This window comes from Haliotis rubra, unplaced genomic scaffold, assembly GCF_003918875.1.
Source record: "Haliotis rubra isolate DU_JTF1 unplaced genomic scaffold, ASM391887v1 Scf306, whole genome shotgun sequence".
In the NCBI taxonomy this organism is placed as follows: domain Eukaryota; kingdom Metazoa; phylum Mollusca; class Gastropoda; order Lepetellida; family Haliotidae; genus Haliotis; species Haliotis rubra.
This window is the reverse complement of record NW_025766976.1, coordinates 75001-96665: the sequence shown is the minus strand read 5'-3', so window position 1 is coordinate 96665 and position 21665 is coordinate 75001. Positions and strand designations below refer to the sequence as shown.

The following is a 21665-nucleotide window of genomic DNA, read 5'->3' as shown; positions in this document are numbered from 1 at the left end:
CTGGAGTGTCTGGTCCAGACTCGATTATTTACAAACCGCCGCCATATAGCTGGAATATTGCTGAGTGCGGCGTAAAACTAAACTCACTCACTTTGGCGTGACTAGCGAACGCTTTATCCACTAGACAACCCCACTGCCCCCTATTTCCAGCAGAATTCAAGACTGCGTAGGCTTTTGTGGTGATGTATTTTCAATTTTATGCGACACGGTAAAGGTAAAGGTTGAAAAGGAGAGTAAAACAGATGCGTATTGAGTCTGAAGGATCACACATATGTACTTGTACCACGTGAAACAAGTCCAATAAGATACTAAGATCCAGTGACGTCATTCGTTTATGTATTTGCACCAGTGACGTCATATTGCATTCGACAGAATGCATGGTTTGTTTGTAAAATAGGTACATTTTCATGTAAACTGGCCCTTTAGTAAGGATAGAGTTGTCTCCCTTTTAAAGGCTCCTCCAACGGTTGTCCTGGAATAACCGGGCACTGTGCAGAGTAGCATCCCTTCAACAAGCGAGAAAGCTATGGCTTGGGGGCGAATCCGCGTTTGCGCAGATTATAGACAAGGACTGGTCATCTCGTAGTTGATATAAGTGTAGTATCCATGTTGAACTGAAGCATGGTGTCTATATGGAACCGGTATAAGGTAAACACAATCAGACACGCACATTATCATAAGAAAAGCTTCTTTTTCTTTGATATATATTGTATATTCACATAAAAATATAGCTTTAGATATGATTTGTTTCCGATTATAGAGTCAGAATGTTTTATTGGGTATGGAATCACCGAATCCGGAGAAAACGTATGTGTAGCTAACTCCGATTGGTTTAGGATAGAGTGAGTTTAGTTTTACGCCGCTTTTAGCATTATTCCAATAATATCACGACGGGGACACCAGACATGGGCTTCACACATTGTACACATGTTGGGAATCGAACTCAGGCCTTCGGCTTGACGAGCTGGGCTACCCCAAAGCCCGTTTAGGACAGACACACAAGCTACTCTCAATCTCTGCACATAAAACAATGCCAAACTGAACAGGAGATACAATGTATATAAGTGAAACAAAACCCCATCATGTGTAGTGATATTTTATCTCAAATTGCAAGTTTGTATTCACCAAGTTATCTTATGTTCGTTTATGCCCCAACACTGACGAGTTACGATTCTACCTGTAGTCATATGAAAACAGATCGACCCTTCCCGATTTCTCCATAATAATATTAGGGAATACAGCAACTAGCGGTATAAAGACACTGATCATCTCTTCACCGACTACTGAGTTAGTACGATTTTACGCCTCTTTATTAGTATTACATCAATATATCGGTGGGGACACCAGCAAATCGAACACAGTCCTGTGTATAGGGTGAACGCCTTATCCACTCGGCTTTAGCACAGTAAAACGTTCAGTGCAGTGATATAATCATGTTCATTGTTTCAATATGGCTATAATATATATTAATGAATAGATCATAAATGATAAATATTTTCTTCCATTTATTCAATTCATTACATACATATATCGTTACATTAAATATGAAAATTAATAACAGCTGGTACACGATATGACCCGCACATCAGTCATTGATCAACTTTGTTGCTATGCCAACATGCGGTAAAAGGCGCTATGTAGGTAATACGGATACAAGACATATATTGCACGATAAATAAACTAAACGGTTTTACCATCACAGAGGCATACACAATATTCACAAGATATATGCAAATGCAACATAGACATCTATTAAGCGCATTGGAATTTCGGTCAACGAACTCCAGTATATCGATAAAGTGAAACGCTTATGACAGTGGGTTAGTGAGTTTAGCTTTACGCCGCACTCAGCAATATGCCAGCTATATAGCGGCGGTCTGTAAATAATCAACTGATCAACAGCATGAACATCGATCTACGCAATTGGGATACGATGACATGTGTCAACCAAGTCAGCGAGCCTTACCACCCGATCCCGTTAGTCGCCTTTTACGACAAGCATGGGTTGCGGAAGACCATATTCATATTGATTATCATCTAGAGACACACTGATATGCATATTTGGCTGTTATATGACAATACATATGGCTCAATTACACATAATGAGAGTGCCAGCAGAGGAATTTTGTTGGAAGTTTCTATGCTTTGGTTCTTGGTTCAATTCTTAGACGGATTGGGCGTGCAGGCTTCATTATCCTGTTGTTGTCGAACTTGAGTGGCACCTGGAACACAACGTACACCTTAATTAAATCATGTACATTGAACATATAAGTGAATAACAGGATTATTCTGGAGAAGATCAGTCAATGATGTCACGCTCATACAAAATGAAGTGCACAACGTTACATCGGTATAGAACATAGACCGCTGCATTTATCATCAAAGTCATTATCAATCCAGGGGCGGTGGGGTAGCCTAGTGGTTAAAGCGTTCGCTCATCACGCTGAAGATCCGGGTTCGATTCCCCACATGGGCACAATGTGTGAAGCCCATTTCTGGTGTACCCCGCCGTGATATTGCTAGAATATTGCGAAAGCGGCGTAAAACTAAACTCACTCACTCACTCATTATCAATCCAACTACAGGCAATGCACCTTATGAAATATGTAATCTGCTGCTCATGATGTCAATCACTGGATTGTCCGTTTATTAGAGACAGTCGTGATAACACTGGTATATTACGGGTTGCAAGAAGAAATGAGTGAGTGAGTGAGTTTAGTTTTACACCGCTTTCAGCAATGTTCCAGCTGTAAGTCGGCGGTCTGTAAACACAAGGGATCACAAGGAACGACACGGTGACACATCCTACCTGGCGATCTGTGCTCGTGATATCGCTCACTGGTATTTATTTATTGTTAAGTGCGGCGTTAAGACAGCAAAATGATGTAGATTTTATCGTGAGTGAGTGTGTGAGTGAGTGAGTGAGTTTAGTTTTACGCCGCACTCAGCAATATTCCAGCTATATGGCGGCGGTCTGTAAATAATCGCGTCTGGACCAGACAATCCAGTGATCAACAGCATGACCATTGCTCTACGCAATTGGAATACGATGACATGTGTCAACCAAGTCAACGAACCTGGCTTACTGAAGGTCAATTCTAACCCGGATCGTCACGGGTTTACACCAAGAAGAAAATGGTAATTTGATCAGAGCGGTCACTTACCTCTGTTTCCTCAGACTGGACAAGCTTGACCCTCCTCAACATATGAACCATGGCGCACTTTGCCTCCATTAGCGCTAACCTCATACCAATACATATCCGAGGGCCGTAGCCAAACGGATGGAAAGCTACAGGGTTAATTTTTCTCTTATTTTCTTGCGAAAACCTGAAAAATAAATAATTGAACAATTATAACTTAAATTGGTATTTAAAGTACTTTCAAATCGAAAACTTTCTGAGTGTTTTGCGAATTGATTTTAACTCTGCTTTCATAAGTATTTGTATTAATTTGTGATTACTTTTTGGTTTAATACTTGACTATATTTAATATACGTTACCTCTCAGGATCGAAAACTTCCGGGTTAGGAAAGTTCATGGGGTCGTGGTGCAGGGTGTAGATTGAAACAGCCACGGCTGTTCCTTTGTCAATCTGGTACCCATTGATAGTCATTGTTTCCATTGCCTCGCGCGTCGTTCTAAAAGCAAGATCGAAAACAAAATGAAACCTTGCGTGTATTGCAGGAACATGATATATTTTCTGTAGGAGCAGGGCAACGACACCAAACGAGTTCCAGCTTTTGCAGTTAAATTCTTAATTGTTTTATGCGCTCTCAACACCTATGAACACAATAATAACAATTGGTGTTAAACTTGAAGTTGACTGCAGACAAGGCCGCACCAAGTTCAAGGGAAATAACTCTAAATGGTTTATCTCAACTACTTAAAAATTATGTCTTTCAGTCGCATTTAGAAGTTGTATATAGATGTCCAAGATATTTTTACGGATTAAACTTCTTTTTTTATTTTCCTCACTACGTCACCTGATGAAGGGACCTGGAATGGTCCCGAAACGTCGTGAGGAAAATAAATAAGAAGTTTAATCCATACAAATACTCACAAATTGTTTGATCGGCATCAAGCCTTTGATCAACAGAGACCATGGATACTACATATCATCGGCCTAACAGGAATTAATCACAATATAGACTCTATCAAAGCACCCTATCAGCTTGTTACTACAACTTAATCCCCTTGTTTATTGCTTCCATCACCAGTCCCGTTTGTTGTTCTTAGTCCCCAACTGGCCGCTCTCAATTCTGTACCAGTTGTTACTCAATTACATGCTGCTGTTAATGTCAATCTGTGTCAAAACTATGTGTATATAATTCTCATCATTTGATTGTAGTCACTTTTAGTTTGATAACGGTGTAAACATGTACATCCAAACCGCGCTCTATGCAATAAATAAGAAGTTGTCATCCATAAAGTTGTGTGTTTCTACTACTCACACCTCGCCATGTTCTTCGTAATATAAGGCTCTCATTGTTGAGACTATCTTCACGCGGGCAACTTTACAGCAAGGCACAGTGTCTACACAGCACTGGGTAAGTGCCAAGAATTTAATGAATTTGAGAGGCTAGAGTAAGTAACGCCGTTCGCAGTAACTTAATTCAGACCAGCACAAGCGCCACTCATTCAAACTAATACAAGCACCACTCGTTCAGGCTAATACAAGTACCGTTTATTCAGGTTAATACAAGCACCACTCATTCGGGCTAAAACAAGCACCACTCATTCGGGCTAATACAAGCACCACTCATTCGGGCTAAAACAAGCACCACTCATTCGGGCTAAAACAAGCACCACTCATTCGGGCTTATACAAGCACCACTCATTCGGGCTAAAACAAGCACCACTCATTCGGGCTAAAACAAGCACCACTCATTCGGGCTAAAACAAGCAACGGTCATACAGGTTCCAACACACGTTCATTCAGGCCACTGGTCATTATAAGACCCGTGAAGGTCCGGTCTTCAGCAACCAATGTTTGTTGTAAGAGGCGACTAACGGTACTGGCCGGTCAGGCTTGCTGACTTGGTTGACACATGTCATCGTATCCCAATCGATACTCAAGGTTTTATCACTGGATTGTCTGGTCCAGACTCGATTATTTACAGATCGCCGCCATATAGCTGGAATATTGCCGAGTGTGGCGTTAAACAACAAACAAACAACTCATTCAGGCCAACAGAAGCGACTCTCCAGCAAGGCAGTATAGTTGTGAAGGAATGCCACTTACATCGGGACGATAGGAAACATCCTGAGGGTTTCGTTGAACACCTGTTCCATGTACCGCATCTGAATGATATTCTCATAGCTAGGCTCCTCCTTAAAAAGACGTAAAACCAATAAGTAAACAAAGCTACTTATAAAGATATCATTACTCCCCTTACGTGACTGAGTAGGTTACTTTGATTCCAAATACAGCTGTTAAGTTTTAATCAGTGTCGTAAACATACGCGAAGTCATGTTTTTGAGGACTTTAGTGCAGTTGGGTCTAAAGAATATATCCATATAAACAACGCGTAACTAATGAATATCGTAGTCTCAGTTTGTGGTCTCGTATAGCCGTGGTTACTATGGCGACCCTTGATCATAGGGAATGACGTAAGCTATCCCTGATATATCGATAAGAAGCATGGTACGCATAATTATCACATTGTATGACATCGATATCACACAGAGGAAAGTGGGTGTACCTTATATTTAAGGAAACAGGTATAAAAACACCACTTCTTATTTATATTTACGCATACATCACATTCCGGCGCCATGCATCTGCTATTATAATCAGAGGTATATACCTAATTATGCTTAAAGTGTTCGGTTCATTCAAGTGAACTTGTTTACGTGTACATCGAGATATTTGTTGATGCCGCTCCCGCGAATGCCAATGCCAATGCCAAAAATATCTTAGAAAAACTACAACCAAAGTGTATGAGAACATGGTGAAATCTTTGCAAATAATAATCATGTTTATTTTTTAAGCATTTTTCATGCAAATTATACGTACGTCTCCGAGAACTGTGTCAATCTCCTCGTAGACTTTGTCTTGAATATCTGGGTTCGTCGCAAGTGCGTACGTCATGTACTGCAATGCCGAGGCTGTCGTCTCATACCCCGCGATCAGAAACAGGAACGCTTGTCCGATAATCTCGTCCTCCGTGAGACCTGCAGATGACAGAATACAGTCAGATCCGGTGTTGGGATGTCGTAAAATGATGTTAATGTTCCAAGTGAACTGATATTACGAGTTGTTTCAAAAGAGGTCTATTCAATGAATAATTTTGTCTTAACTGAGAGGTACTGACGTTTTTGGTTTTTGTCAACGTTGCCGTTGGCGTCATGGTGGTCAACGTCATCGGCGTCTGGCATCTCAGCGTCCAACATCAACTGCAGGAAGTCTTGACTCTGAAAGGACGCAGGAATGATGCTCATTATCATTAATCAATAAAGGTTCACTATAAGCACCTGACCAGAAGTGCAGGGAATGAAGAAGATTATGCATATTAAATCGTTAGCTAATGATTTGTTCTAAACGTTTGTTCTTTGCCACACTGCCTACATATCCGTAACGTCACATCGCAGTTGCCCACTGTATGACAGGAAGCCGTAGTATCAAACATCAAACACTAAACATAAGGGTCCCGTTGTCAAACATGTCGTATTCCACTGTGTGAACTGCATCCTTTAGACACGCCAGAATGATCGCTGATAAGGATCCGTGGTTCCTGGGTTTCACGAAATCCCATGCGTCATTTGTCTCCACATATAGCTGAGCACCTATTCAAAACACGCTAACTCACTCACTCCCTCTCCCACGGCACAACAGTCCAGGTTAGGGTGTTTTGCGGCGATGGGTAGTCTAGTGGTATAAGCGTTCGCTCGTCACGCTGAAGCCTCAGGTTCGATTACCTATCGGGATACTACTGTAAAACCCATTTCCGATGTAACCAGGGGCGGGGGGGTTATACCCAGTGGTTAACACGTTCGCTCGACCCGCCGAAGGTCCGAGTTCAATTCCCCTCATGGTTACAATGTGTGAAGCCCATTTCTGGTGCCCCCCGCCGTGATATTGCTGGAATATTGCTACAGGCGGCGTAAAATCCAACTCACTCACTCTGATGTAATCCGCTGCGATGATTTTGGAATATTGTTGAAAGCGGCGTAAAACCTCACTCACTCATGGTGAGCGAAGGAGTTACCTTGGATTCGTGTTCATGACGCCTTTCCTCGACTATCTCCCTGACAGTTTTGATGATGAAGTTGACAGCATCCTTAGGCCATGCAGACACCCCAAGCTTCTTCCCCAGCTTCTCCATGCTAGGAAACAAAGCTGCAAAATATTCAGTAAAATGGTTAACTTGGAGCTTCATTAATTTAAAAAAACCCGTGTATATATACGTTTTTGTTTATATAACCATCATATATATACTCAACCCAAAAAAGTTAAAGACCAGTCAAATTTTCAATATTAAGTATTTAATATCCATATCCATATGGTACTTAAATTTTGAATATTGGGGTGGTCCTTAACTTTTTGTTGTTGAGTATATATGCGAAATAAAATTTAGTTAAGCTACATTCATATATGAGGTGAGGTGAAATTGGGTTTAACGTCGGGCTTAAGAATATTTCACTTACATATCAAGTGCATGCGTGTGTGTGTGTACTAGCCCAGACTTTAGCTGGTATTTATAGTGCTAGCTCACTGAGATACCATGCTGCAGTTAAGCATGAATACTCCACTCAGACACATTATAGACTCCGAGCCGACCAGTCCTTGTTGTGCCCAGACAGGCACCAACAAGTACCATATTTTAACGTACGATGCGACCGGGGATCGAACCCACGACCTTCCGCTCTCCGGTCGGACGCTCCAACCACTACACCACGGAGGCGGTCCATTCATATATGACATAAATATGTAATGGTTAATGTGCAGTCACTGTTCACAACTAACGCCGCTCAGCAAGGGACTATATTTCATTTAAGTTAAAAAGGGGAGATCACTCTGGTACGACTCACTGGCGAGGAAGACGAATGGCTGGGTATAGACGCTATCCTTGAAAATGTTGCAGGCGTTCTTGACGAAGGGGTCGCTTGCATTTTTCTGGGAGTCTAAATTCTTCCCGAAAGCTGTCATAAGGATAACGTCCATGGCAAAACTAGACAGGTAACTGCAAAAGAACATTATGGAGGGCTATTATTTTAAGTCTAGGAATCAACGAGATGTCGCCCCCTCTTGTTTTATCGAAGCAAACCGGTAGTTGTACGGAAAATGTGATCTTTGGATGTACGTATATCTCTTCACTAGGTGGGACACGTGTCTGACCATGATTCGCATATTTACAAACAAATACAAGTAGGATGTGTAACACCGGGATCCGCATCTTTCATATGGCAAGAATTCAGTAGGATATACAGCAGGAATTTGATACCAAGGTCCGCGATTCGTTGTTAAAATGGGCCGAAGGGTCCGGTCGTATCATGCATTCAGGAAATTACAGTAAACTATCACTGGCTAGAAGTCAAGAGCTCAACACGTGTTGGCAATGAAGTCACATGACAAACTGTCCAACCTGGTTCCTTACAAAGTGAATGGTATTATTAATTCATTTTATATGTCTCCAAAAGGAGGAATTGCATTTGGCGCCCTCTCGTAACAACTAATATTCAGCTCAACGAAAGCTGTGACAGTACATTTCTTGTTTGGAATCAGTTCATGCCTTGTTTAGTATCAGTTCATGCTTTAGATTAGAATCAGTTCAATCAGTTCATGCCTTGTTTAGATTAGTACATGCCTTGTTTATTTCTTTGTTTAGATTAGAATCAGTTCATGCCTTGTTTAGTGTCAGTTCATGCCTTTTAGTTTAGATCAGAATCAGTTCATGCCTTGTTTAGAATCAGTTCATGCCTTGTTTATTAGTTCATGCCTTGTTTAGATTAGAATCAGTACATTTCTTGTTTAGAATCAGTTCATGCCTTGTTTATAATCAGTTCATGCCTTGTTTAGAATCCAGTTCATGCCTTGTTTAGAACCAATTCATGCCTTGTTTATAATCAGCTTAACCAAAACACTTACTCCTTGATCTCGACTTGCTGTCCCCTTGATGTGACTTCTTCCAGTTTCTGAGACAGCTTCTCTGCGCACACATTAATTTGATGGCACATCTGGAGATAGACAATGGATGATGGGACTAAGTGAGTTGGTGTATTACAGCAGTGTACTTAATGTAGAAACAAAGGCATGTGGCTTAGTCCAGGGTAACTACACTAATATCATCGAGATATGAAGACATACAGGATAACTGATGTTTCTCATTTTGGTACTTTGGGCAACTGAAGAAATTCCATCATGATAATGTGGCCGTGTATTACACGAATGCTATGATTGCGTCGGCAGTAATGTATTCCGGACAATGCTTCTTACCAGTTTCAGTTTGCTGGCACTGAACGTTGGGCTGATGGTGCTTCGGATCCGCTTCCAGTTAGCCCCCTTCTCAAAGAAGATGCCCTTGTTGATGGGGTTGGGGTACAAATCAATGTCCTGTATGGGCAGAAAACTGGGCTTAAACAGGTTGTTCTAACATTCCATTTCGGTGACATGTTTATATCACTCCATATCAATCTCACTGATCGGGGATATGCACATTTATTGCTCTCAATAACGTGTTTATATCACTCCATATCAATCTCACTGATCGGGGATATGCACTCTCAATAACGTGTTTATATCACTCCATATCAATCTCACTGATCGGGGATATGCACGTTTATTGCTCTCAATTACGTGTTCATATCACTCCATATCAATCTGAGCGGTTAGAGAAAGCACGTTTTAAACTCTCAATAACATGTTTAGACCTGGATGTAATGATGATATAAAGAAATCGCATGTAACCCCACCTCATTTAAAATGCTAACCAAGTTATTATATGTGTGTTTTCTTTCCTCAATAGTAGCCTCTGTTGAATAATATATTGAGCAGAAAGAACAATAGCATGATATGTCATAACATCAACGCTATTTTCTGATAAACGTAAACAATAATATGTAATATGCAAGGAAATGAGCCGCAGTATCAAGACATGATTGCGGTTCCAGAAGTAAGCATAACTTGTCTTTAAATGGGGTGAGTTGAGTTTTACGCCGCTTTTAGCAATATTCGAGCACTATCACGGCGGAGAACACCAGAAATGGGCTTCACACATTGTTCCCATGTGAGGAACGAACTCGGTTCTTCAGCGTAAGGTGCGAACGCTTTAACCACTAGGCTACCCCACCGCCCCACTTGTCTTAAGAGTACGACTGGGACCCACACAGACATTTTACCCCACCCCACCTACATCAACTCCCTGTCATCCTCGCATGGATAGAGGTCCAGCTGTTTGAACTCAACAATAACACAGTGCGTCATTCCCCAGGCATTCCGTCACCAATGCCGAGTAATTTCCGCATTTCCTTTACAACATTCACTGCGGTCTGCAGTAACTATGTATAGGCGCCTGAGTCACCAAACAATGCTGGACCTGTTGGTGTCACGTGTCACAGGTTTTCATCCCCAACACAATGCCTTGTATCACAAGACTTATGACAAGACCAAAGTCGAACGGAATTATTAGTTAGGGTGTAACGGTTGTCCTTGAAACATAATTATCTCTCAGTGATATCTCTAAATGTAGCAAAACAAAGTAAATATCTAAATATGACCCTGTTTTAATAATTGCTGAAGAGGAAAAACACGTTTAAGGCTGATTGAAGATGTGCCCTCCTGATTATAAGAAAATGTATTTGCCTCCTTAGTTGTTAAAGGTGTAATAGATCCATAATTTGTATGAAATGAGGAATCTTATATTAAGTGATAAATATGATCTGGTCAACAGCGGTCTCCTAGCTCAACCGAGTCACGTGCATGAGAAGATCCTAGGGTGACCAAATGTTAAACAGATTCTTTGGAAACTCATTGTCATCAAAGACATTTACCCATCTGTTCTGGAACTTGCTGAAGTCTTTCACTTCAATCTGTTTCAGCATTTCAAGGTCCGACACGACTACAACAGGCTGGTGACCAAAATAGACACTGAAAGGAAGGAAGGTACAGAAAACGTCAGGAAACGCGGGCGCCATCAACACATTGTTAAATTGGAGTGGTTTAGTCGGCAGATTATTATGCATGCCGTATATCTCTAAGCGATACATTTCTGTAAACCTACGCTATCTCCTGTGGTCCTTGCTTTCGCAAATTACCCGCCCTTGATTTATTAAAACATTTACCGACCAATCAAATGTCGACATGTGGAAAACGGTAAGGGAGGTAACTCGTATTACTAAAAACCAAACAATCGCTAGTTGTAAGGGACATGGAGATATCCTTTAAATCAGAAAGATTGTACCCGACTTTCTTTTGCGTGTCTGTGAGTTTTTAATCTAATTTTTCGTAAACTCGATCATGGTCAGATTGTCTCTCAGCCATTTTGTTGATACTGAGGCTGGTTGGTAACTCGAGCTCTGGTTGGTAACGTTCAGCCTAGTAACGTAGCCAATTCGAAAAGCGCTTGGAAATCAAGGGCGGATAATCTCGGAAATGGATCCCGGGTATGTATCAGTTTACCAAATTGCTAACCCAGCGATAAAGAGCCTCAGCATCATGCATAGCCAGTCAGAAGAGCAAATGGAAATCAAGGGCGGATAACCAAGGTATGTGTCGATTAACAGAATTGCTAGCCCAGATATTCAGCACTAGAACATTCAGCACCCGAGCATTCAGCACCATGCTGTTCAATACAATCTCATCGACTACTTAAAACTGCTTAATACCTCATTAAACAAATAGTTGTTGAAAATTGAAATAGTTTAGATGAGTTTAACTCATTTATTTGTTAGATGATGGGATTTCGTAATGTACCTAATTCATATCACAACGAGGGGTATGATGTTACAATAAGGCCACTGAAATGGCACCCCACTCCTAGCCTACGGGCAAGCTCTAAGCGCGTACAACATGATAGACATTCTTACCACGGTTAACCCATGCAGCCTGTGAGACGCTTGAAGATTAAAAAGGTCATATGACTTATACCACCGGGTACCCACTTTTTGCTGTGTAAACAGACATTTTGAAAAAACTCATTTGCCTGAGGTGAGGCCACGTGTGTCACGTATGCTTCGTTGTGGAGCAGGACTGAAGTCCTAGAAACTCCTAGAATCAAGCTGCTAAGGTCACCTATCCTAGGACGTGACCAACGGTGCTAAACTTCTACCGATTTGTGATCTGGACTCTATGCACAAGACTACACGCCACGAATCGAACAATACAGTGAATAGCGTCACCTTATACGACCCTGTCAGTATACGTGGGTTATCTTATCCTTATGCCACACGCCGTGATTCAACAGAATACAGATCAAAGCGGCGTTAATCCCAACTCACTCACTCGTACATGCACGGCGAGATTGTGCAATGTTATTTTGTATACTTTGTTATTAAGTGGATCATGTCCCACGTCAGATAATAACATATTGTCTCTACGTCACGGGAACCTTCTGCGTTATGAGTTGACCTCTGTAGCCACTATGAAGGTGGCACGCGCGTCCTGTGGATGTGTTGACATTGCGTATATGCATCCCGAGACTACTTGAATTGTGAAATTCTGAATTGTCCAGTTGACCAGCTATACAAGAGGAGGTTGTCGGAGGCAACAAGATAACTGTAGGTGGCTACTTCCGTCCCAGAGGCTCTGGTCTGAATGTGCGCAAAAGTAGCTCACTCAGATATTTACGAAATCGAATTTACCGTTATTTTGTATTCAACTTTCCTGGTCCATTTTGAGTTATTTAATCTGTATACAAAAAAGTACTTACCCGAAAACAGGTCCGAATTTTTCTTTCCACTCCAACAACGGATAAACAAATCCCTGTAAAAACAACAAAATGAATCTGCATCGAAAATAGACGAAATTTTGGCGGCGGCAACCACTAAATGTCCATTAAGATATATGTACATTATAGGACTTGCCTTGCTATATGTATACATTCTGCTGACAGCTGTAGAGTAGTATATTGCTATACTACATAGGAGCATAAAATATTATTGAACATGTTTCACGATGATCGGGTAAAACGTTACAAGGGGGTAAACGCAGTAGTTGGAACAGTGAAACAAATGTACGTGCGGTACGTGATGAGTGTTAACTTATACTACCGTAGAAACCAACCCTTTTTGTTCTTGGGGTTTCATTTAATGTGCATACCCCCTTGTAATACACTCCAATAATAGCGATGTGAAACTATGATCGTTTGTTAAACAACTTTTATCCTAAGTTGAATAAAATTCTGAAACTTTATTGTTCAATTGGCAATTTAAAATTATGAAGATTTGCAATCTTAATTTCACTTTATTTGATTTACATTTTTGTTTAAAGTGAAATTCATCGGTACGTTTTCACTGCAAACAGACTATAGTCGTCAGTGCTATACATTAGCATTAGCTTATGACTATTTTAGCTCTAAGAGAGCTTCGAAAATCTAGGTCCTGATACGAACACACAACACATTAAAATACTGCTGTCTGCATTGCAAACCACCAGTATCCAATTCCTTGACATTTATCGACAATTGCAGTGGTGTGGTCTATCCTCAACTGTGTGTTAAACATTCTTACTCTAAGTATTATATGCACAGGTCATCTTTCAGCAATGCTATTGGCACGACCATCAAGCCAAGGTTAATGCATAAGCGTTACGAGCACTACAACCAAAACCGTCATCTCACCCTTCTGGCCATTGGCAGAAGGTTGCCCAGGAATGGAATCGGCCGAGGACCAGGAATCCGGGTCTTCTTGAACACAGTGTAACTAGACATACCATATCTGGAAACAAAGAAATATGTTATCATGGAAACGGGCGAGGCATTACTCTACAGACATGTGTATCCGTGAATTTCCGGATTGGAATTGGTCTTCACCAACCCTCGTGAGAGGCGACTAACGGGATCTTGTGGTCAGGCACGGTGACGTGACTGGCACGCTGACGTCATCGTATCCCAGTTGCATAGATCGAGGGTCATGTTGCTGATCACTGGATTGTCTGGTCCAGACTCTATTTTTCAAAGACCTCCGCCATACAGCTGGAATATTGCTGAGTAGGCGTTAAATACCAAACAAAAAACCCTACATGTGACTGAAATGACATGCTTCTTATACGGCTTTTGTATGCTAGAAGTTGCCTCACGGCATGAACACAATACCTTTAAAATTCGGAATTGGATTGTACAAATACAACGCTTTCAAAACTTAAAAAACAACAACTCTGGTTATATTTTCAACTAATTGCCTGCGGTATATAGTATTCAAGTGGCATTTTCGTTTAACAGACAAAAAGCCTACAATATTTCTTTTGAAATGACACCTTTAACAGATAAAACCTGCCATGCAAGAATCGAAAGGAGACCTTCTTATTGTATCAACAGCTGAGGATCTGCAACGTAAGTATACGTGACATCTTCCAAACTTACAAACAGATAACTTTCATGTCACTGTCACACTAACATCTTCCCGTTGTATTAAGAGACAACATACACTGTCACTATCAGAGTAACATCTTCCCGTTGTATGAGGAGACAAAACCTACAACGTAACTATGGAAACGACTGGCTTCAAATTTATATCCACGAGCTGCAAGCTGTTTACATTTTACACATATTTTAGTTTGAGATGTTTAACACTTTTAAGCATGTTTCTTGACAAACACCCTGATCGACATTTAAAAAAGCATTCTCCCGACACATTTTTTCCTGAAGTATATTTATTTGACGCCAATTCTTTGGGAATGAAAACCTGAGAAATTTCACAAGAATGTTATGAAATGGGGTCAGTTAACTGCTGTTTGCTGCGTGGGCCTGTGTTAATGTTTGGAATATTTTTAGAAAACACTGTTCAGACTTGAGCTGCTACGTCGTCTTAAGGAAGGCTGATTCATCAAGTGTAATGTTAGACAAGTTTAATCAAATAAGGTTTAACTGAAATGTCAAGCTTAAAGACTGACATAACATGGAGTAAGTTGGGTTTTGGGGGCATTCCTGATATAGTGAAGCATGTTATCGTAGAGGCAGGCCTACTGACATTCTTTGGAGGGAGTCGGTTAGGAGTGGGAAGGGAGAGATTAAAAAAAACATTATGTGACCAAGTATGTGTGACAAAACTCGTTATACTATCAAGGAGGACAATACAATTACAAAAATATACATTTTTGCAGGTTTAATTAGGACAACATATCTTGGCTCATTAGCTTATGTAACTAGAGAGTTATAAAGAGGATCAGTACATCTGCACCTGTATGTTTTGGACAGTGGGATATAATCATGGGCGTAAACTTGTGTAACGACCAGAGACGACGAACAAGCTTTTCAGCTTCGATTGCCGTACGTAGTGTCCGAACTAACACAATCATATACTGATGAACTGACACAATCATATACTGATGAAGTAACACAATGATATACTGACGAAGTAACACAGTGATATAGTGATGAACTGACACACTGATATACTGATGAACTAACACAGTGATATACTGATGAACTGACACAGTGATATACTGATGAACTGACACAATGATATACTGATGAACTAACACAGTGATATACTAATGAACTAACACACTGATATACTGATGAACTAACACAGTGATATACTGATGAACTGACACAATCATACACTGATGAACTAACACACTGATATACTGATGAACTAACACAGTGATATACTGATGAACTAACACAGTGATATACTGATGAACTAACACAGTGATATACTGATGAACTAACACAGTGATATACTGATGAACTGACACAGTGATATACTGATGAACTAACACAGTGATATACTGATGAACTAACACAATGATACTGATACTGATGAACTAATGACAGTGATATACTGATGAACTAACACAGTGATATACTGATGAACTGACACAATGATATACTGATGAACTAACACAGTGATATACTGATGAACTAACACACTGATATACTGATGAACTAACACAGTGATATACTGATGAACTAACACACTGATATACTGATGAACTAACACAGTGATATACTGATGAACTGACACAATGATATACTGATGAACTAACACAATGATATACTGATGAACTAACACAGTGATATACTGATGAACTGACACAGTCATATACTGATGAACTAACACAGTGATATACTGATGAACTGATGAACTGACACACTAAACTGACACAATGATATACTGATGAACTAACACAGTGATATACTGATGAACTGACACAATCATATACTGATGAACTACACAATGATATACTGATGAACTAACACAATGATATACTGATGAACTAACACTAACACATGATATACTGATGAACTGACACAATGATATACTGATGAACTGACACAATCATATACTGATGAACTGACACAGTGATATACTGATGAACTAACACAATGATATACTGATGAACTAACACAGTGATATACTGATGAACTGACACAATGATATACTGATGAACTAACACAATGATATACTGATGAACTGACACAATGATATACTGATGAACTGCACAACACATATACTGATGAACTGACACAATGATATACTGATGAACTGACACAATGATATACTGATGAACTAACACAATGATATACTGATGAACTAACACAATGATATACTGATGAACTGACACAATGATATACTGATGAACTGACACAATGATATACTGATGAACTGATGAACTGACACAATGATATACTGATGAACTGACACAATGATATACTGATGAACTGACACAATGATATACTGATGAACTAACACAATGATATACTGATGAACTGACACAGTGATATACTGATGAACTGACACAATGATATACTGATGAACTAACACAGTGATATACTGATGAACTGACACAGTGATATACTGATGAACTGACACAATATACTGATATACTGATGAACTGACACAGTGATATACTGATGAACTAACACACTGATATACTGATGAACTAACACAATGATATACTGATGAACTGACACAGTGATATACTGATGAACTAACACAGTGATATACTGATGAACTAACACAGTGATATACTGATGAACTAACACAGTGATATACTGATGAACTGACACAATGATATACTGATGAACTAACACAATGATATACTGATGAAGTAACACAGTGATATACTGATGAACAATCATATACACATATACTGATGAAGTAACACAGTCATATACTGATGAACTGACACAGTCATATACTGATGAACTGACACAGTGATATACTGATGAACTAACACACTGATATACTGATGAACTAACACAGTCATATACTGATGAACTGACACAATGATATACTGGTGAACTGACACAATGATATACTGATGAACAAACACAGTCATATACTGATGAACTAACACACTGATATACTGATGAAGTAACACAATGATATACTGATGAACTAACACAGTGATATACTGATGAACTGACACAGTGATATACTGATGAAGTAACACAGTGATGTACTGATGAACTAACACAGTGATATACTGATGAACAAACACAGTCATATACTGATGAAGTAACACACTGATATACTGATCAGGTGAAATAACACAGTGATATATTGATGAACTTACACAGTGATATACTGATGAACTACCACAATAATATACTGATGAACTAACACACTGATATACTGATGAACTAACACACTGATATACTGAAGAACTAACACAATGATATAGTCATGAACTATTGCAATGATAAAGTAGCGCACGAATGAACTACCGCTCAGAAACAGTGATGAACTAATGATAAACCGACACGAATGCTCTAACACAGTGTTATACTGGTGCACTAACCCATATACCGATGAACAAACGAACATATGCACTGATATACCGATTCACGAATGAACCAAGACATTGAAATACTGATGAACTGATGAATTATGATACTATTACTCTGTGAACTCTTACGGTGGCCTCTAGTGCAGAGACCTAAAGTGCACTGACCTCGACACCCACGTCAAGCAGCACCTGACGGAGGAGCACTGTCAACTTGTAATGATCAGGTTATCCGTCGGAAGAGAGACAATATTTCGGATGTGTGTATTGACAGTGGTGGAGGGGAATAAGGCCAAGGGTCGGGGTGGGGGTCGATTTCATTCATCATCATCAACGACACTGGACACCGGACACATCTGTCTTGAACAACGTCACCTCTGTCATTACGAGCAAGTCAAATAGACTTGAACTAGCACGATATACTGATGAACTAACACACAGTATATCAGTGTGTTAGTTCATCAGTTCATCAGTATATCAGTATATTACGTCCGTTGGTAGTTGACAAGAAAGATATTGAAGTGTATTTGTTTAGCCTTTTTAAACAGTTTTGCCATTTTTTTTCATTTTATATTTTGATGCTGAAACAAATGGTATTCTTAACCCCTTTGAAACATACAAAACTCCGAAGGGATGGCAAAGTCCTTTGACCTCATATCTGAAGCAAAGATTAACATAAAATTGCCTTAACGAAAGCATTGATCTTGCACTTCGGGCGCAACTAATTGAGATTACGATTGCCCTTAAAATTCCCATACAGATTGCACAATTCGAATTACCGAAAACACATGCTGATCCACTCATTTCTTTCAGACGCCTACCAGACATCTTTGATTCATTGATCCAGAAATACCAGAACGCCCGACATGAAAATGTCAAATGGTTAAATATCACAGACGCCAAATGCAAAACTTTCATTCAAATATGAACGAACGTGTTATGTACACGGTCATCATACTTACATGAACAGCAATGACACCGTCACCAACGCCAACGCCACCGACGTCAGGATACTCAACAGATCCAACATAGTCTCCTGCAGCAAATGCATGTCTGTTAATATGGCTGTCAATGATACAAAACTAGATCCAGCTGCTTTTATGCTCTGTGTGTTCAACAGAGGCTCTATGTGGATGATCTCGTGTGTTTTAGAGATCTTCAATCAAAGAGATCATTCAAACTCTTTTAACACTTGAAACTATACCCCGCACCCGCCTCTCTCCGAATGTCGAGACAACTCGTTACACAATGTCCATTGAAGACTGGGTTCTTTGTATAATGTTGCGAATGTGTGTGTGTGTTGATAGAGCATGCGTTGATTAGAAAACGAGACCAGTCATACGAAGATGATAATCAGTAAAAGGTACGTCATTTGTCTGTAAATATTTACATAAATTGCCTACCTGAGGTCTGATATCCCAAGTTCATGGGGTAAAATAGCAAATAAATCATTTAATAGATGAATGTACACGATTATTTAGAACATAAGAACAAGCGAGGTTAATGCATAAAAGAGAGGATGCCGGTTTACAAAAGCCGCGTTCACGTTTCAATAACGGAAACATTATTTATATCAAAATTCAGGAAAGTTCCAATGCCTCCACAGAACAAAACACTTTTTTGAAATAAAAGTAACATGATATAACAAGTACCTCTTATAACATTAAAGTCAAACACTACTGTGTCGACGACGAAGGAACTATAAAATACTTCGAGTTTGCCGGGGTTCGACAAAACCGCACAGACAATAACTACATGTAAATAACGAATAAGCAGGGTTAAAGCTTTTACTACCACACAGCCATAAGTTCGTCACATGGTTCTTTGACTGTATATTCCTTCCTGAAACCAGTACAAGATAGTAATATGATTCCATGAAAAATCACCGAATCTGTCCGTATTGAACCTTGTTTCAGCGACAGAAAGTCAGTGAATTTTAATCGCGATGAGTAAGATCTTGCATTGTGATATTCGGATTATCGGGAAGTTCTACATTTGATATGTGGTTCGACGTATATCAGATCGGAACATCTAGTGTCATCCTTGTTTCAGGGAAGCATCCTTGTCACGATTCTCGATTCCTTGTTCCCAGATTATAGTATAATTGTTGAAATTTTCCTAGATTTTATTTGTTTGTTTGTTGTTTAACGCCGCACTCACCAATATTCCAGCTACATGGCGGCGGTCTGTAAATAATCGAGTCTGGACCAGACAATCCAGTGATCAACATCATGATCATCGATCTACGTACCTTGGATGCGATGCCATGTGTCAACCAAGTCAACGAGCATGACCACCCGATCCCGTTAGTCGCCTCTTACGACAGGCATTGGTTACTAAAATTAAAATTCTAACCAGGACCTTCACGGGTTCAGTATGCTTGTAGAAATATTCCTCGATTGTGTTTGTTTGTTTGTTGTTTTACGCCGCACTCGGCAATCTTCCAACTATATGGCTGTGGTCTCAGATGCTTATCTCTCTCGTGAAACAAGGGAGACAAATATGGAGCTGATAAACTGGTGTTCATTATCAGGGCGTATCTGAGATTCGAACCCACAGTCAGAGCATCCTGGGGACAGCTTACAGGAAAAGATCTGGGTTAGAATTGATCTTCAACAACCCATGCTTGTAAGAGGCGACTAACGGGATCGGCTGGTTGGGCTCACTGGCATGGCTAGAACAGTGTTCACGATATCAATATCTGGAATATCTGGTCCATATTCGATTATTCAGAGGTCCCTCTGTATTTAATTCAGTTTGATATTTTTATGATGTAGCAATCAGCCTTGGAAGCTTTATAGCATATATTCATATCAGTTTCAGCAGATCATACATAATGATGGTTATCATTAGTTAATATTGAGCACATGATGATTTATCTTCATCATAAACAACGCTTCACACACCACAAAAGTGTACATCTTCGATACACTATACATGTATTTTACGCACATTTAGTAGCTATAAAATCCAACCCGTAAAGATCTGGGTAAGAATGAACCTTTAGTAACCCATGCTTGGCGTAAGAGGCGACTAACGGGATCGGATGGTCAGGCTGGCTGACTTGGTTGACACATGTCAATTGCGCAGATCGATGCTCATGCTGTTGATCACTGGATTGTCTGGTCCAGACGCGATTATTTACAGACCGCCACCATATAGCTGGAATATTGCTGAGTGCGGCGTAAAACTAAACTCACTCACTCACTATAAAATCTACTTCATTTATCTGTCTTAACGCGGCACTTAACAATAAGTATAAATACCAGTGAGCGATATCATGAACACATATCGACAGGTAGGATATGTCACCGAGTCGTACCTTGTGATCCATTTGGATGCATCCTGTGATCACAAGTCTATAACTAAAATAAGACTGTTTCGTGAGTTATTCACTGCATCAGTGAGTGAGTTTAATTTTAAGCCGCCTTTAGCAATATTCCAGCAACATAACGGCGGGGGACACCATAAATAGGCTTCACACAGTGTGCCCATGTGTGGAATCGAACCCGGTTCTTCGGCGTGACGAGCAAACGCCTTAGCCACTAGGCTGCCCCATCGCCCCAATATTTACTGCGTGGTAAATGTGTGTCTTCTTTGGTGTGCTTCAATAGATGCCTACTCCATGTTGTGTTTTACATTTACCATATGTAAAAATAATGAAACCTAACTTACATCCACTAAACACAGATGTGACCCATATGGATGCGAAATAGTCAGTCAGATTCAGTGCCAGAATTTCAACAAATTTGATAACGTAAATCGGTAAAGCACCATCA

General features: G+C 40.0%; 1 protein-coding gene across 2 annotated transcripts in view; it reads right to left on the bottom strand.

Moving 5' to 3' along the window:
• Positions 1 to 1492: 1492 nt before the first annotated feature.
• LOC124282890 (cytochrome P450 3A6-like) overlaps positions 1493 to 21665 on the bottom strand; it is a 50418-nt gene continuing 30245 nt past the window's right edge. For both annotated transcript variants that reach the window (XM_046718924.1, XM_046718923.1), the window contains exons 2-15: positions 18849 to 18922; positions 13775 to 13871; positions 12866 to 12918; positions 10989 to 11085; positions 9436 to 9552; positions 9088 to 9176; positions 8031 to 8182; positions 7208 to 7338; positions 6314 to 6413; positions 6016 to 6173; positions 5242 to 5330; positions 3500 to 3637; positions 3165 to 3327; positions 1493 to 2222 (exon numbers count right to left, since the gene is read on the bottom strand). In XM_046718924.1, the coding sequence (XP_046574880.1) occupies positions 2139 to 2222; positions 3165 to 3327; positions 3500 to 3637; positions 5242 to 5330; positions 6016 to 6173; positions 6314 to 6413; positions 7208 to 7338; positions 8031 to 8182; positions 9088 to 9176; positions 9436 to 9552; positions 10989 to 11085; positions 12866 to 12918; positions 13775 to 13871; positions 18849 to 18916 (1536 nt within the window). In that variant the 5' untranslated portion in view covers positions 18917 to 18922 and the 3' untranslated portion in view covers positions 1493 to 2138. The remainder of the gene's footprint in view (positions 2223 to 3164; positions 3328 to 3499; positions 3638 to 5241; positions 5331 to 6015; positions 6174 to 6313; positions 6414 to 7207; positions 7339 to 8030; positions 8183 to 9087; positions 9177 to 9435; positions 9553 to 10988; positions 11086 to 12865; positions 12919 to 13774; positions 13872 to 18848; positions 18923 to 21665) is intronic.